Genomic DNA, 17,799 nt, shown 5'->3' with positions numbered 1-17,799 from the left:
TTGACCTCCTTCATCTGACAAAAACTGTTTAATGAAAGGTCTTGAGATCCTTCAGAGATCTGGAGCCTCAGTCTTTTCAATTTTATCACTGTGAAATCTCTTGCTTCTGTTTACCTCGCTTTAACCTGGGAGACCTTGGCTTCCCCAAGTCAACAAAGCTCCACCCTGTCATCCCTGTCAATTTGGATTGCAGCCAGAAGAGCTTCTTAGTAAAGCCAAACTTTTCCACCTGTCCTCGGTTGAGACATCTCCAGACTATTTATCTCTTGTGTGAATTTACTGAAAGCCATACCAAGTGGTCCACTTACTCCCTAAATCTCGAATTTTTCCAATTATTTCCCTAGCAAAACAGCCCCAGTCTACATGTGATCTGTGTCATAATAGTTTACTAGACATTTTGTAACTGCACTCAGTCATTTCACATTTTTGCTCACTTGTAATACTCCATTTTTTGGTAATAAACTGAGCATCAGATGGGAAGCTGTGAGCAGTAAATAGCAGAATATTCAACTAAAATAAGTTTAAACCTATTTTCTCATATAAGAAGGACAAGCCCAAGTATAGGTGGTTCCAGAATTTATTTTAGCAGAACAATTCAGTCAAGTTCTAGGTGACATCTCTGCACTTCTCTTAGCTTTCCCCTGTGGTTGCAGGATGACTACTGATGCCCTAAACTGGACAACATCCAAAGACAGGAAGGAAGTGAAGGGGCATTTTCTCCTCGTGCATCTCTCTCATCAGAAAGGAAAATCCTCCACAGGATATTCCCTCTACAATAGTTCCCCCAGTGGGTCACATACATGCCAAGAAGGTCAGAAAAGTGTATATTTGGGGCGCCTGGGTGGCTCAGTTGGTTAAGCGACTGCCTTCGGCTCAGGTCATGATCCTGGAGTCCCTGGATCGAGTCCCGCATCGGGCTCCCTGCTCGGCAGGGAGTCTGCTTCTCCTTCTGACCCTCCCCCCTCTCATGTGCTCTCTCTTATTCTCTCTCTCTCAAATAAATAAATAAAATCTTAAAAAAAAAAAAATTAAAAAAAAGAAAAGTGTATATTTGGCATATTCAGCCTCAACAGGGTTGGTGTGGTCTAGTGACAAGGAAAAAAGGGAGTCAGGGCTACTGGGAGGGTAAACAAGAACACCTGCTAAGATCCTTCTTATGGGAGTCTACTGTTGTGTAACAGACCACCCCAAGATTAGAGGCACAAAAGGATAGCCATTTTATTATGTTCACAGGAATTTGGACAGGGCACAAGGATGGGCTGTCTTTGCCCCACATTGTTTGGGACCTCAGCTGGGAAGACTCAAATGTCTGGGGGCTGGAGTCATCTGGAGGCTTCTTGGGCTTGGATGACTAAAAGGCTGGGCTGAGCTGGGGTGGTTGGGCAGAGCACCTTACGTGGTCTTCCATGTGGTCAGCTCCTGGTATGGCTGCTGGGTTCTCAGAGCACCCTGGGAGGGAAGATCCTCTGAGGGGTTCTCTGGAGGAGAATACCGAGAACTAGGGAAGCTGAATGGCCTTCTAGGACATCACTTGTGCCATATTTTATTGGTCAAAGCAATGAGAAGCCCATCCAGATTCAGGGGAGGGGTCATGGACCTCACTTTTTGAGGGGAGGAATGTCAACAAATTTGCAGCCTTAAAAACAAACAAACCAACCTTCAACAGTCCTCATGTAAACCGGAGGACATACATACATATATTCCCAAGAGTCTCCTTACATTGTTGCAGTTAAAAGGAAATTTCAGTCTATCCCTCAATCAACCATGATGTCACATTTCTTTTTTTCAAGCTGAAATTCTTTTCTCAACTAAAAAATAATTTTCCTGGGGCGCCTGGGTGGCTCAGTCGTTGAGTGTCTGCCTTCGGCTCAGGTCATGATCCCAGGGTCCTGGGATCGAGCCCCACATCGGGCTCCCTGCTCGGCGGGAAGCCTGTTTCTCCCTCTCCCACTCCCCCTGCTTGTGTTCCCTCTCTCGCTGTGTCTCTCTCTGTCAAAATGAATAGATAAAATCTTTTTAAAAAAATAAAAAATAATTTTCCTTTCAGCCCCTAACTGGTATACTACTGTCTAGAAACTCCTACTAGTGAATAGATATTGAGGCCTTATCTCTTAAAGGACCAATTTGGGATCAGCACAGAAGGGAAGTGAAAGCACTGAAATCCCTCAAATTGTGAAGGGGAGGTTTGGCATTCAAAAAAAAAAAAAAAAGATAGAATATGAACGACTATTTAAAGCTTCTGCCCCAGTAGTTCCTGGTAAAAATACACAAATGTTTGGATCCTCATTATATTGAATAAAAATATTAATATTTTTGGAACACCTATTAAATCAGACTTTGAAGAGGATAAAAAGATAAAGAAGACTAAGTTCCCCACTTGCAAGTAGTAGCATTCCAGGTAGGAGGAAGGAGATTCTCTGTTGCCTTAAATGCTAGAGCTGAAATAGAAACAAAGAGCTCCTGGCAAGTGGGACTAGGAAGCCCCCGTGAAAGAAGTGGTCTGTGATATAATAATACAAAAAAAAAAAAAAAAAATCATTAATCGGTCAAAAAAAAGGGGCCTGGGGCACCTGGGTGGCTCAGTTGGTTAAGCGACTGCCTTCGGCTCGGGTCATGATCCTGGAGTCCCTGGATCGAGTCCCGCATCGGGCTTCCTGCTCGGCAGGGGGTCTGCTTCTCCCTCTGACCCTCCCCCCTCTCATGCTCTCTCTATCTCAGTCTCTCTCTCAAATAAATAAATAAAACCTTAAAAAAAAAAGGGGGGGGGGCCTGAGTTCAGATCCTCATAAATGGATAGATGTCAATTCTGGGAAAATGGAGGAGGGGAGAAGACAAAGGCAAACACACTAAGAGAACCGGAAAAAGTGAGGCTTGGCTCCCCTGAAAACTCCTCGCTCCCGGGAGCTCGTAAGAGGTACCCGCTACGTGTGTCCAAGCCGTCAACACCTCGAGCTCGTTTCGCTTAGGAGAGCTCGGGGCGGCGGGGTTGGGCTCGTCGTCTCAGGAGATGCCCAGTAGAGGGCGCCGTAAGCTCGCGAGTCCTCAGGCTGACTTGGCCGCGGAGGCGGGGCGTCCGCGGCCCGGAGGCGGGGCCGCCGTGCTCACGTGACTTTCGCTCATGGCGGCGGCGGCGGCGGCAGCGGCGGCGCTCGGCGGCCGGAGCCGGATCCTGTAGCCGGGGTGTGGGCCCGCGTCAGTCCGTCCCTCCTTCGGCCCCCTCTCGTGTCTTCCGGAGTGTGGCTGGCGGAGCCCGGATGGCGGAGCGAGGCCTGGAGCCCGCGCCGGCCGCGGTGGCGGCGCTGCCGCCCGAAGTGCGGGCGCAGCTGGCGGAGCTGGAGCTGGAGCTCTCGGAGGGTAGGAGCGGGCGGGGGAGCGAGCGCCCGGGCGCCGCTGCGGGTCGCGGCGACAGGGAGAGCAGGTCCCCGCCGCGCGCCCTGCTGGCCGTGCGGGCGAGACGGGAGGAGGGTGCCGGAAATGTGGCCCGTGCTCTGAAGGGTCGGCTCCCTGCTCCCGCCCCCCACGAAGTGGGTTTCCCGTGGCGTTCGTTGTGTTCTCTGGGAAGGGGTTAAGCAGGGGCTTGCTTGGGGGAGTTTCTGCACTCCCTGCCCCTCAAAACCCGAGACAAAGCTGCGCCCTCGCGCTCCTGCCCGGGCGTCTGGGCACGGTGGGGGGCGGGGGCTGAGGCTGCGAGCAGGGCGGCTGACAGCTTTCTCCTGGCCTCCTCTGCCCTTTTCGAGGGGAGGGCCCCGCGCCTGTTTCAGCTCCCCTCCCCCCTTCCGAAAAAGAGAAAGATACGTGGGAAATCCGCAGCATTTCTTCTTCCTCCTTCTGTAACAATACAAGATGCCTCCCCAGTGACAGGAGTGAGGGAGAAGCAGGGTGGGCCATTGAGGGTCCTAGGGACATTAGAAGCAGTGGCATTAACCCGGAGAGACACACACTGTGCTGCTTGCAGATCACCTTTGTCATAAGGGCTTTTTCCTGGTGCCTGTGTTGGGGGTGAATTTTCCGCATCTGATCACCTTTTGGAGTCTTTCAACAGAGGAGGGTGGCCACCGGTTACATGCAAATCCTGGCCGGCATCCTCTTTGACAGGATTGGTACAAGGAGGGTTGGATTTGAGAATTAAAAAAATGGAATAAATCAAGCCTCTGCTATTAGAGAAGTCCCTTGGACAACAATGAGAGAAACGTTGCTCTGTTGTGAGCATGTGATCAGGCTTCTTGTGCAGTTGTGATCAGTTCTCCATAAAGTTCCTGTTTTTATCAGGGGCTGACTCTGAGACAAAAGCAGCATTTTCTACAAGCTTGATGTCAGTATTGTGGCGGTGTCCCCAGAGTTGCATATTTTTACCGAGTTCCTTGCCAAAGGCCCTCTTTGCCAGCATTTTTAAAGTGGATTAAATATTGTTGATTGGAAGAGAAGAATGTGACAAGTTCCCAGGAGAGTTCAGACTTTTTGTTTACTTATGGAGGCATTCTCTCCCCATCCCCCCGTTAATCCTTTACAATGAAAAACCAGAAGTAGATTTGAGTGTTATAAATCCTGTTGGGCATACAAGGAAATAATTATTTTTAATAACCCTGTTAGGTTTTCCCAATGTATAGGGAGGTGCTGTTTCCATTTGCACTTAATTACCAACATATTATTTTTCAATTAATCAGTTGGGAAGTTATTTTTTGGCCCATCCCCAGAATCCGCGGTGGTGGGTGAGTTGGTTTCTGTGAGGTATTTAGAGTATTACCATGGGTCCTGCCTCTCAAGATAACCTCATTCTTCTCCTATACTAAAACATTGTCATTAAATCTGTAATGACTTCCATTCACATCTGACTTTTAAAACAGTTTATAGTAACAAATCAGCTATATTTGATTAGCCAGCAAGAGAGAGGTTTGGCTGGATGTTTGTGTCAGAATGAGATTAAAAATAGGAGTTGATTGCTTTTGCACAGAGGGAAATCCTGGAAGCTCCTTATTCTTGGTATATCGGCTTCCAACTGATTATTGTTTACTTCTCTGAGTGTTTCTAGAAATGATTCTGAGGAACTCTTTCTAGGACTCACACTGATTAGCTCACCTTTCTCTCCTTTAGAAAGGTGTGAAACTCCTACAAACTGTGGATGTCAAGCCTTCAGCATCGTTAAGGACAAATGTATGCTTTGCTTTCGCATGCAGGATTGCTTTGGGTGACATATACTTAGTTTGAATTAGTTTCTTATAGATTCATGCTGTGTTGTCCTGTATTTCATCTCTTTTAGCAACGGACAACTGGAAGAAATAACAGTTGAAAAATCTTGGGCCTGCAGTGTCAGCATCTGGGCCATCTGTCTTTTTTCTCTTGCTTAAAAATAAAGTACGGAGGGGGCGCCTGGGTGGCTCTGCCTTGGGCTCAGGTCATGATCCTGGGGTCCTGGGATCGAGCCCCGCATCGGGCTCTCTGCTCAGCGGGAAGCCTGCTCCTCCCTCTCCCACTCCCCCTGCTTGTGCTCCCTCTCGCTGTGTCTCTCTCTGTCAAATAAATAAATAAAATCTTTAAAAAAATAAAGTATGGAGGATGCTTGACTGGAGAAATTAGGTAGACGTTTTTAGGAATTCAAGTGAAGTTAAAACAACCCACTAACCCCCAGATCTCCGGAGTGGTGTTACTTGTGATGTCTGTAGTATATTTTGAATGAATCTTTGCTTGTTTGTTTGTTTATTGTACATTTTCTCTACAGCTGCTGCTCTGTTGACAGAAGTACTTTTTTTCCTTTCAAAAAAAATGTACTTCTAACTTTGTGTTTATCATGGGTTGCTGGCTTTGGTGTACTCATTCTTTGATTTTATTCATTTTTTTTTCATGCAGGCCGTAGTTGGTCCTAATTATAGTGATAGTCTGAGCTGTGTGCTGTTAAAGAAATTTCTTTGCGCTTGTCTGCATTTTCGGCTGCAGGCTTTGGTCATAGCTCCACCACCTCTGTGCTGAAATGCAGGTTTGTGCCTCTGTGAGCTGTTTGCCGCAGAGCACGTTGCAGAGCCCAGGGCTGTGTCTGGTGCTTCAGGCAGGTCGCTGTGGACTTGGCCCTGAAAGCTCCTGCTTCTGCACCAAAAAGAAGAGGCTGCAGCTGTGCAGAGAAGCACTTAAAGTGAAGTTACACGTAATCCGGAGCTCTTCTGTAGATGAATTGAATAGGTAGGAGGTTTCTACAAGTATTCCCGTGGTGCATATTTTTTTCATAATTCACATATATTATTGTGTTGTTATATGTTTGACAGGAAACTCTGTTGTCACTTTATTCACGAGTTTTACTCAAGTGCATGCATATTAAGTAACACTAATGATGAGACTTACGTGTTTAAATCTGTCATATAATACACTGTATTTGTATAATGATCTTATACATCATGTCATCTGGGCTTCGCTGCAACTTTGTGATTAGGTAGAATAGATAGATATTATTACCATCGCTCACCTTTTCTTGTCCTTCTTTGTTTTGTTTTGTTTGTTTGTTTTAACAGAAGGGACGACTTAGAAAGGTGAAGAGGCTAAGTGTTTTATCTAAAGTCACTCATCTACTAAGTGCCATTATCCTAAGCTGCCATGTAATTATGGCATCTGTTACCATCAGATGATTTAAATATCTTTCTTGTTATGGCACAAGTTATTCTCTTTTACTCTAAGGAAATGCTGTGTAACAGTTGTTTGCCACAATTCTAAATAGTTCCCTTGATTCTCTTTCTGAAGTCTCTTTCAAGTCTATCATTCACTTATTTGATTCAACAGACACTTATTTTGTGCCTACTATGTGCGGGGGATACAGAGGTGAGCAGGGTACTGTGTCAGCCTTCAAGGAGCCCTGAGTCTAGAAGGGAAATCACACACAGACAGTACCAACCAGACAGTACAGGAGACCATGGTAGAGCTTTGTCCAGAGGCTGCCTTCCAAGAAAAGAGGAAGCTATCTGCTTTGTCGTTGTTGTGGAAAAGAAACAGCAGAGAACTCTAAATATAAGATTGGGCCGTGTGGAGACACGGTAGAGACGGCTGAGATTGAGCTTGTGCAGTTCAGTCCTTAGCGTGAAGGAAAGAAGGACATAAATCCCATACTTCTGTGGCTTGTTGGAAGAGCTCAAGTCTTTCAGTGTCCAAAGATGACAACTGGGAAGGTATTTAAGACAAAATAACACAGGAAGGGATTCTCCCTTTTCTTGTTTGAACACTTCTCTGAGCACAAACACAACAAACACAATCACATCCTCCCTTCCTCCTCTTCCATCACTCATCTTGGCAGCCCTGCAAGGCTGGTAGGGCCCACCTTGAAGGTGGAGGGATAAGAGAGGGCTCCTTGCCAGGAGTTGAAGGGAAAATCTTCTTGAGGAGTGGGGAAGCAGTGGGGGAGTTGAAGAGGGAAAGGGATAGGTGCTGGCTAGAGATCATATTTCACAGTCTCTGAAGTGGGCAAGTAAAATTAAGGAGCCAGGAAACTGGCGAGTCCCTCCTGTTTAATCTACAGTGGGAAAGTGGTCCACTTTCCCCCAAATACAACACATGGTTTTGAATTCATAGGATATACATTTATCAGAAAAGTACGGGTAAGTAGTTGTCATACCTGTTGCTAGGGGTGGGAAGGAAAGCAGGGGTGTGGATTTTTAAATAACCAAAATGGGGCATTATCTAAGTGATCTTCTCCCTAAAACTTTCGTGTATATATTTTTGGTGGGTCATACTCATCTTACGTTGGAACTCATCTTTAGGAATTGTGGTCAGAGCCTGTGGCACATTCCTTTGAAAATCTTCAGGGTGGCAAATTTTATTTGAGGGTGGAATTTCATTTTATAGGTTACTTGGAGTCAAGTAGAGAAAATCCGATGTTCTTTTAGAGTCCAGACTAGTTGTGATTGAAAAAAATTAGAGTGATTATAAACTGATTTGCATTGTGACTGTCAAAAAAGTAGAGTGATGTAAACTGGTTTTGAGGGTAGTTCAGAAGACAAGTGACGAATTTGTTGGTAGAATGATTCAGCTTACTGTAAAGGATAGCACTCGTTTGGGCACTCTTGTTCTGATGTGTATTTTGAAAAAGTATCGTTTGACAGCCCCGTAGCATTGAACTGGATTTTTGAATGAAAGAAATCATTAAGGGGCTCCTGGGTGGCTCAGTCGGTGAGGCATCCGACTCTTGGTTTCTGCTCAGGTCATGATCTCGCGGTTGTGGGATCGAGCCCCGCGTCGGGCTTTGTGCTCAGTGCAGAGTCTGCTTCAGGTATTCTCTCTCTCTCCCTCCCGCTTACTCTCTCCCTTTCTCTCAAATAAATAAAGGCTTAAAAAAAAAAATCATTACCTCTTCATTCTTAGCCTGGCCCCTGGTGGCTACTTTCTTTCCTAGCCTGTGTAAGGATTAGCACCTCAGGGTGGAAAGTTCAGATGGTTGGCTGAAAAGGGCCCTCGCACTATATTTGTATCATAATTACTACGGTTCTCCCCCCCCTGCCCCACTGCTCTTCAAGAGTTAGCTCAAGTGCCAGCTTTTTTTAAATCAACCTAACCCTGACCGCTATGAGCTCCCTCGCTTCAAACCTTACAGCATTTGCAGTGTATGTCGTTTTTGCCAACCAGTACATTTTCTAATTATTTAAATTGTTTTTCATTTCACCTCAATGTAAGCTCCTACAGAGGTCATTCATACTTAAACTTCTTTAAGTAGCTCCCCAACTATTTCTTTCTTGTATTGTTCTAGGAGTACAGTAAATTTTTGCTCACTTCAATTTGATGTAAAGTGAAACATGAAGTCCCTGTCTTGGGATTTGATTTTGGTATGAGGCCGGGTTGTGTAACCATTTGAGCACAGGTTTTGGCATCTGGTGGGCCTTGGTCCCATTCCTGGCCTGTCACTTAGCTCTGTGACCTTGGACAGACTGTCTACCCTCCCTCTTTTTAACTTCTTCAGTTGTTAAAGGAATGACAATGTCACTGGAGTTGTAAGGTTGAAAACGAGCTGACTGTAGTGTGTGGCCTGCAGTAATTGGCTTGGTGCATGTAATCTTTATTGTTTCTGATAGTGAATGGATGCATGGTGACTTGGCTGTTTTTAGTATCTCGTGTTACTTAGCAGAATATGGTTGTATATGAAGTGATGAATGGAATCAATTTGTGCACGTATTTTTTAAAAGAAAGACCTCACTGCACCATCAGTTGCTCCTGTCGGCACCCTCTACCCTTGGTTTAACACATGTTGGGTCACTGCAGGCAGTTGACTAGAGCAGAGCAGAGTAGCTGGTTTGTTTCATACAGACATCTGGTGTGAGTACATTTCCGAGGCAGTAGGTTCTGGTAAATGGCTTTGAAATTTAAGCGTAGTTTCTGAGACTCAGGCATCTACCAGTTATGAAAAGGCACATGTGGGTGCTTAGAACCTTCAGATAGTTTTTATCTCTTCCTTTTCTTAGTCCTCCGTTTGTCTTTAGTGAACAAATCCTTTCAGTTCCTCCTTCAAAAGTTTTCTTGCGTCCTCTTTTCTTTTGAGTTGTGTTTACCACCAGCCTTGTCTGGTCCTCTATCTTTAGACCCAAGGGTCTGATTTTTGTCTCCCTTGAGCTCTAGGTTGATCTTTTTTGTCTTTTAAAGATACTGCTTTTTTCTAAAGCCATTGCTAAATCCAGGACTCTTGTCACTCATTGTCTTTAAATTCTAAGTTTTCTAAAAAGCAGGGATGGTCTCCTATATCTCTTAACCCTAGAGTCTAAGTTAGTGCTATTGTATACCTCAAATAGTCCCATCTCTTTTGGTGATTGATCATACTCTAGAGGTTTTAAGTGAGAGTTTTTCATATCTTTGTGTTTATAATGAATTGGTTGTTTGCTTTCCCTGTGGATGCTCATCTATAAACAAGATCACTTCTGAAAGGCAGTTTCTTTGGATTCATGAGTTGGCTTCAGTGGACCTGGAAACTCTGAAATCATGTGCAGAATTTTGAGTGTGAGTGCTGATGTGTCTTTTTAGGGAGCAGAATCTATTCCTTTCATCATTTTCTTAAAGAGGACTATGAAGCAAAGCTAAGAACCATTCTTATGAGCTTGCTTGTAAGGAAAGCTGAACTCCCTCCACTTCCCTCCTCAGCACTCTGAGCCTTATCTGAACCAGGTCCCACCCTATTCCCTTTCCTCCTTTTCTCAGAGGAAGAAATATCCCCTTGCCTGTTCTGTGGTTTATCCATCTCAGTCCCATTCCTTCTCTTCTGTGATCTTGACGTCTTACTTCATTGATTGATCTATTCATTCATAGTCTTCATTCATAGTCTTTTTGTCTTTGTCTCTCTCTCTCATCTTCAGCCTCTCAGTTAACACTTGGCTCTCGGTTCCTTCCCTTCAGCCTATAAATATATATGCTGAAATTTCTCCCAACTTAAAAAAAGCAGCTTCCCACAGTTTTGTGTTGGAGTCCGCTTGCTCTTGTGTGCGTGCGTTCTCTCCCTCTCACAGATCCTAGAAGGTGTAGTTTACATTTCCTTTCCTTTGCTCACTCCTTGGTCCATTGCTTCTGCTTATCAAGCCTCCAAACCAACCGTCTCCAAGGCCATCAGTGACTTCTAATTTCAGACTGAAAAGTACCCACTGGATACAGTATCTTTCTCTGCAGCGTTGGATATGGTGAATAGTTATCTTTATAAAACCCTCTCCTTCCTTAGCTTTTATGGCATCATTTCCTTCTGGCGCCTTTTTCTTCTTATGTTCTCTCTTGAGCTTTTTTGGGCTTCCTTCTGATACAAGTGTTCCTGCTAGCTGTCATTAGCCTTCATCCCACTTCACATAAACTTGCTGAGTAATCTCATCCGTGCCCAGGGCATTAGCCATCTTGGCTGTGAGATGGCTTCCTGGTCTGTGTCTTCATTAGGCCTGACTCTGAGCCCTCAGCCCCAGACATCCCATTGGTTCCCCGACACTGGTAACTTAAGTCCAACACCATACTCCTTATTTCAGCCCACTCCACAGAACCCTACTTCGGAATGTCCACTTACTCAGGTCAAACACTTGGGGGTCATCCTTAACTTCTGATAGTCACTAAGTCCAGTTGATTCTTCTTCCTCCCCTCCATCCATGCTGTTTTGGTCTTAGTCCAGGCTCTTGTTTTTTTTTTTTTTTTTTAAGATTCCATTTATTTGTTTCAGAGAGAGAGAGCAGCGAGCACCAGCTGGGGGAAAGGAGAGGCAGAGGGAGAGGGAGAAACACACTCCCTACTGAGCAGGGAGCTGGATGCGGGGCTCAATCCCAGGACCCCAGGATCATGACCTGAGCTGAAGACAGACGCTTAACTGACTGAGCCACCCAGGCGCCCCTGGTCTTTGTTCAGGCCCTTATCAACCTCTCACTGAGATTATTATAGTAGTCTCCTAACTTATCCATCTGCCTCCAGTCCCTTCCCAGACCCTTCTCCCTCCAGTCTATCCTTCTCTATCGTGTCTTCTCCCCTGTTTAAAATTATTCATTGGCTTACCCCATCCACAGGATAAAATGCAAGCATCCTTTGCGTAGCAAGACCTGCTTGCCTTTGTAGCCTCATTTCCTGTGTCTTCCATGATTTTCTCCCCTCTCTAGCCGTGCCTAGCTACTTGCACTACTGTGCTTTTTCACTTCCATGCCTTTGTACACGTTGCCTTTCTCTGAGAAATGCCCATTCTGGCACATTCTTCCCCCTTTTCTGCCTCGTTTACTTCTGTTCCACTCAATTTCCTGTAAGAAGCCAGCCTTTAGGAAGTTAAGATCTCTGTATAAGGAGCTATCTATTATTGAGTGCTTATTATGTAGCAGGCCCTGTGCTTAGCTCTTCATATGCCCTAACTGGCCAGTAAGTAGGTGCTGAATAAATAGCTCCTATTATCATGATGAGAGAACTGGGCCAGCAGAAAGCACCTGAAATGGAGAGGAATGCAGTGTGTGCCAAATCTGGCCCTATACCCTGATCTTTCCCTTTCTCCCTGCCAGTGACAATTACATTCTGAAATGAATGGCAAAGGGATCAGAACAGTGGACTTAACAGTCATTTAGAATTTTTTTTTTTTTTTTTTTTTAAGATTCCATTTATTTGTTTGAGAGAGAGCAGCGAGCACCAGCTGGGGGAAAGGAGAGGCAGAGGGAGAGGGAGAAACACACTCCCTACTGTGTTTGCTGCTTACTGTGGGACCTCAGGCAGGTCTTTGAAATGTGTTTCTCATCTTACAGCTGCTGAAGATAAGTGGGATTTCCATTTTGTAGAGACTTGTTAAAGAACGTGCAGTCTGAGGCTACAGTGTGCTGGGGTGGGAACCCAAGTCTGCTTGGCTCCAAACCCCATGGGTTTCCACACTGCCATCTGCCTCTGTCACCCTGAATCATGTTTCAAGTTGTTTCTGCAAAATTCTTCTCCATCCTAACTACTGGTCCCCACTTTTCTTAGACTACACCTTCTGTCTTTGGAGCTTTTGAGGTGGGGCTCCCTGGAGGGAAAAGGATGGGAATGTTCTGTCCTATTCTCAGAGAATAGATGTGAAATTAATTTTTCTTCCTTGAATTGAGGTGAGGATGATCAGAAGCTGAAAAGGGGAAACCCAAGAGGAAAATATTTTGGATGCTTCAGAGGACAGTCCTAAATGAAAATCCACAGGTCTGGTGTCTTTGAAAGATCCTTGGTTGCATTGGACTTGAGCTTCTGGACTGTAGAGAGGATTGTGGTTACATTCTGGTTCAGAAAGAGTTTTTAGTGCTTAGGATATTTAATGTTTAAGTTTAAAGTTAATGTATAAGTTAATGTAGGGATTTTTGTAAATGACATATACTTTAGTTGATTTTTTCTTGGAGTTATTTCTTGTTTTTGAAGGAATAATGCTCTAATATCTTTATTTTTAGAGGACTGTTGCTTTCATGATAAATTAAAGCACCTGTAGGGTTTGTTTGTTTCTTTCTAAGAACTTTGGATTATGTTGTTTCAAGTTACTCATAGCCTAGAACTTGTGGGGTTTTTTTTGTTTTAAGTCTACCAAATATTTATTTATTTATTATTATTTTTTTATTTAACATATAATGTTATTTGTTTCAGGCGTACAGGTTTTATTCATCAGTCTGGAACTTGTGGGTTTTAACTCAGGTCAGGCATGCGTGCATTATGGTGTTGATCGGTCTTGTCCCTGAATCTCCTTTTTAAAAATGAACCCAGCAGGAATTACTAGGTAGAAGCTTCTGATAGTTTCTTGTTTAGTAAATCTGTGACTGAGGCAAACAGGCTATCTTCAATTTTTCTTTAGTGAGGTATAATTGACATACAGCATTATATTAGTTTCAGGTGTACGGCATAAGGCTTTGATGTTTGTATATATTGTAAAATGATCACCATAATAAGTATTAATTTTTGTCACCGTATGTGATTACAAAAAGTTTTTTTTTCTTTCTTAAAATTTTAAAGAGTTGCCATTCTTACATTATTGGATTTCCTTTCTGGCTTGGAGAAACTTTCATTCTTAAATTGAACGTGTAGAAAAAGCATCAGTCTGAATTTTCCTCCCATAGTTCTTTGCTTGTTTTTCTTCAAGGACCAAGGGAAGTACTGGAAGATGAACTTCCTGTTAAAAACACCAACTTCCTCATTTGTTCGTTATCTAAGCTCTGATCTCTCATGTTACCCCTGTGTTTTATCTATTTTTCAAATGATCTCAAACTTAGGAAGTTAACATTTACATACCTATTCTTACCTCCTTTTGTAAGCTGCTTGAGGACAGCATGCAGCATCCTTCAGCATGTGTATTTTCAATACCTATTCAATCAGTGAATGAATCTAGACTGTCATCATCCTCCCTGTCTATTCTTATTTTCTTACTAGTCTCTGACAGGCTCTTCTATTATAGTAAGACTGGTTTCCTCACTCTTTTTCCTGACAGACCCATTCCTATCTTTCTGTCTTTACAATGACTATTTTCTTTGTCAGGACTGCCTTTTCTCCTATTAAAATTTCTCCATATTCCAGGGCCCAGCTGATGTTCCCTTGATCATGAAACCAACTGACTGCTTTCATTCATATTAATCTCTTCTATTTTTAGACCACTGTATTCAGTAACAGAGTTTAACACTTAACTGACCACTATTATTTGTTTCCATTATTTTTGCCTCCTTAGTTGGACTTTACATTTTGTGAGTGTAATGGCAAGGTCTTCTACCTTTTGGAACTCGTAAGCTCAATATATCAGTATATCAGTAAAGGTGTATTGAACACATTTATTTACACGATCTATTGAGAGGGTGAGAGATGTGAAGAAGGCAGATTCCCTGCTTTCAAGGAGCTTTCAATCTAGTAACTTCTCAACAAATAGCTGTTTGGATTTTAAAAATATTAATTTAAGTAATTGTCTTTTAAGCACATAGAAGCATTTTTTTTTTTAAAGATTTTATTTATTTGTTTATTTGACAGAGAGAGAAAGAGAGTGCATAAGCAGGGGGAGCAACAAGCAGAGGGAAAAGCAGGCTCCCCACTGAGCAGGGAGTCTGACATGGGGCTCGATCCCAGGACTCTGGGATCATGACCTGAGCTGAAGGCAGACGCTTAACTGACTGAGCCAACCAGACCCCCCAAAGCATTCTGTTTTCTGCTTGAGTGATAAGGTAGCGTTTAAAAATCCCATTTGAAATGATTCTGGGAAGATGGCAGTTTGCGTACATCTCTACTGCCCTCTTTTTTAAACTCAGTTTAAGTAAAATAACAATTTCAAAGCTTAGAACAAGAACACCAAGAGTTAAAGTGGGAACTCACGAAGATTAAGGACTTGGAAATTAGATTCAGGAAATCTAAAATGCATATGATAAAATTTTAGAAGGATGGGGTGCCTGGGTGGCTCAGTTAGTTGGGCGTCCAACTCTTGGCTTTGGCTCAGGTCATGATCTTAGGGTCGTGAGATCGAGCCCCACATTAGGTTCCACACTCAGCGGGGAGTCTGCTTTTCTCTCTCTTTCTCCTTTTTCCTCTGCCCCTCCCCCCACATGCATGTGCTCTCTCTCTCTGTCTCTTAAATAAATCTTTTTTTAAAAAATGAAATTTTAGAAGGAGAAATAAGTAATAGAAGAAAAATGCCCTGAGCTGAGAAAAGGTTGCAAATGGAAAAACACTGCAGATTTGAATGGGTTCACCATGTTCCAGGCGAGACTGATGAGAAGTGGCATAAACGTAGGCATATTCTGATAAAATTCCTGCATTCAGTGATAAAGAAAAAAAAAATCCTACAAGCTCCCAGATAGAAGGATAAAGTTAAAACAGCAACAGCAAAATAGGCTGTTGTCATTTGCAATACTGCAACTTTGATGATGGTGTAAGAAACATCTACCGATTAGAGAAGAGGTCTCTGCTCCAAAGAATCCTGTATGCAGTCTAGATATTATTCATCCTTTAGGCAAAAGAAAGCTCTGTGTGAGTGTGTGAAGATTCAAAGATTGTATCACCCACAGACTCCAATCTAAGCAGTATACTCTAATCAAACAGATATTGCAAAACAGAGACCCCAAGATAGGAGGAAGAAAGGAAACGGTGGATATTGGACTTTGAAACATATGTATATATGTGTTTTATATATATATAAATGATATATATATAAAATATATATGTAATTGCATATATAGCAAGTGACAGGGAACGTGTAATATAAATGCTAAGTAAGAATCTTTGAAATAGAAGAGACATTGCAGCAGAAAACCTGGTTGTCTGAATAAAATAGTCTAAAAGAGGGCGCCTGGGTGGCTCAGTTGGTTAAGTGACTGCCTTCGGCTCAGGTCATGATCCTGGAGTCCCAGGATCGAGTCCCACATCGGGCTCCCTGCTCAGCAGGGGGTCTGCTTCTCCCTCTGCCCTCTTCCCTCTCGTGCTCTCTGTCTCTCATTCTCTCTCTCAAATAAATTAATAAAATCTTTAAAAAAAATAGTCTAAAAGATTTTAGCAGAACTCAGACATTGTGGATCAGGGTAGTATGGGAATGGGTGGGAAGTAATAGCATTCTTTGGTATCTTTGGGATGTTGGCAGAGGGAAGTATGGGAGTGAACAGCCTTGGTGAGGAGAAAAAGACTTTATAATAGTGTTGAAAAATATAAAATACTTAAGGATAAGTATCAAAAGAAAGGCACAGGATCCATGTGAAGAAAATTGTAAAGTCTTAAGGATGTAAAAGCAAGATCTGAAAAAATGGAAAAATATAACATATTCCCAGATGGGAAGTCTATATGGAAATCAATTACAGCTCCAATGGAGAGTTCTTTGGGTGGTGGGGAGTTAGATAAAATCTCAATGTGCATGTGGTAGAATAAATGTTTTGGAATAGCCAAGAAAATTTAGAAACAGAATCATGAGGTGGTCCTTGCTTTACCATGTGTTAAAACAGAGTCTAAAATTACTATGCTCAAAGCAGTATGGTACAGTGTTTGAATAAAGATGAATGGACAGTATGAAGTGCCTAAGTCCTTGTATATGTAGGAAAAATAATTATGAAAACATGAAAGTTTCATGAGCTTATTAGACCACTTGCCTTCTTAAATTCTCAAATTAGAAAAGATCTTAAGTTGGCTAGGACTCCGTAGGACATCGGCAATACCGAACTTCTTGATGTTCTTCTAGTTATGCTGCCAAGAGAAGCACACTGGAACCAGAAAGAAAAGACCATTCCTCTTGCAGTGTCTTTCCGGTACCCCCTACAGACCAAGCTTACCATTGAGATATCAGGCAAAGGGAAATTATTTAAAGGGTCCATCTTAATTTTCACAGAACAGGCAATGGAGGGTAGATTTGGAGCTGAGAAGCAATGAATTGAAAACCGACATATCCGAGCACCTGGGTGGCTCAGTTGGTTAAGCGACTGCCTTCGGCTCAGGTCATGATCCTGGAGTCCCTGGATCGAGTCCCGCATCGGGCTCCCTGCTCAGCGGGGAATCTGCTTCTCCCTCTGACCCTCCCCCCTCTCATGTGCTCTCTCTCATTCTCTCTCTCTCAAATAAATAAATAAAAATCTTTAAAAAAAAAACAAAACTGACATATCCTTGATTCCTCTCTTTCCTTCAGTCCAACTCCCCATATCTAGTCTATCCGTAGTTTTTTTGGTACCACCTTGAGAAGGATCCTTTTCTTTTTTTTTAAGTGTTTTATTTATTTATTCATGAGAGTGAGAGTGAGAGAGAGAGAGAGGCAGAGGGAGAAGCAGGCTCCCCGCGGAGCAGGGAGCCCGATGTGGGACTCGATCCCAGGACCCTGGGATCACGACCTGAGCCGAAGGCAGACGCTTAACCGACTGAGCCACCCAGGCGTCCCTTGAGAAGGATCCTTAATCTGCTTCTCTCCACTGTTGATCATTGCTAATCATTGCATGACCTGCTCGTCTCCGGCTTTGTTAGCTCCTTCCTAGTGTCCCTGCTTTCTTCTCTCTCACTGATTTCCATGTAGAACCTACAGTGAGCTTTTTATTTATTTATTTATTTATTTATTTATTTATTTATTTATTTATTTATTTATTTATTTATCTATCTATCTATCTATTTATTTGACAGAGACATAACGAGAGAGGGAACACAAGCAGGGGGAGTGGGAGAGGGAGAAGCAAGCAGGGAGCCCGACACGGGGCTCGATCCCAGGACCCTGGGATCATGACCTGAGCCGAAGGCAGACACTCAACGACTGAGCCACCCAGGCGCCCCTACAGTGAGCTTTTTAAACCACAAATTTGATCATGTTGCTTCCTTGCCTTAAGACCCTTCAATGGCTTCTCTTTGTCTTAAAATAAAATTCATACTCCATTCTGTGCTCTCCAAGGCCTGCACAGTCTCGACCCC

General features: G+C 43.4%; 1 protein-coding gene across 3 annotated transcripts in view; it reads left to right on the top strand.

Moving 5' to 3' along the window:
• The first annotated feature begins 3,130 nt into the window (after positions 1-3,130).
• Positions 3,131-17,799, top strand: part of DIP2B (disco interacting protein 2 homolog B) — a 222,372-nt gene continuing 207,703 nt past the window's right edge. For 2 of the 3 annotated variants that reach the window (XM_035002678.1, XM_035002677.1), the window contains exon 1: positions 3,255-3,354. In XM_035002678.1, the coding sequence (XP_034858569.1) occupies positions 3,255-3,354 (100 nt within the window). Of the gene's footprint in view, positions 3,355-17,799 lie in introns of all 3 variants that reach the window. The other variant, XM_035002676.1, reaches the window with a different exon arrangement.

The sequence above is a fragment of the Mirounga leonina genome, unplaced genomic scaffold (assembly GCF_011800145.1).
Source record: "Mirounga leonina isolate KUSES-001 unplaced genomic scaffold, KU_Mleo_1.0 Mir_126, whole genome shotgun sequence".
Classification (NCBI taxonomy): domain Eukaryota; kingdom Metazoa; phylum Chordata; class Mammalia; order Carnivora; family Phocidae; genus Mirounga; species Mirounga leonina.
This window is presented reverse-complemented; position numbering and strand designations above follow the sequence as displayed.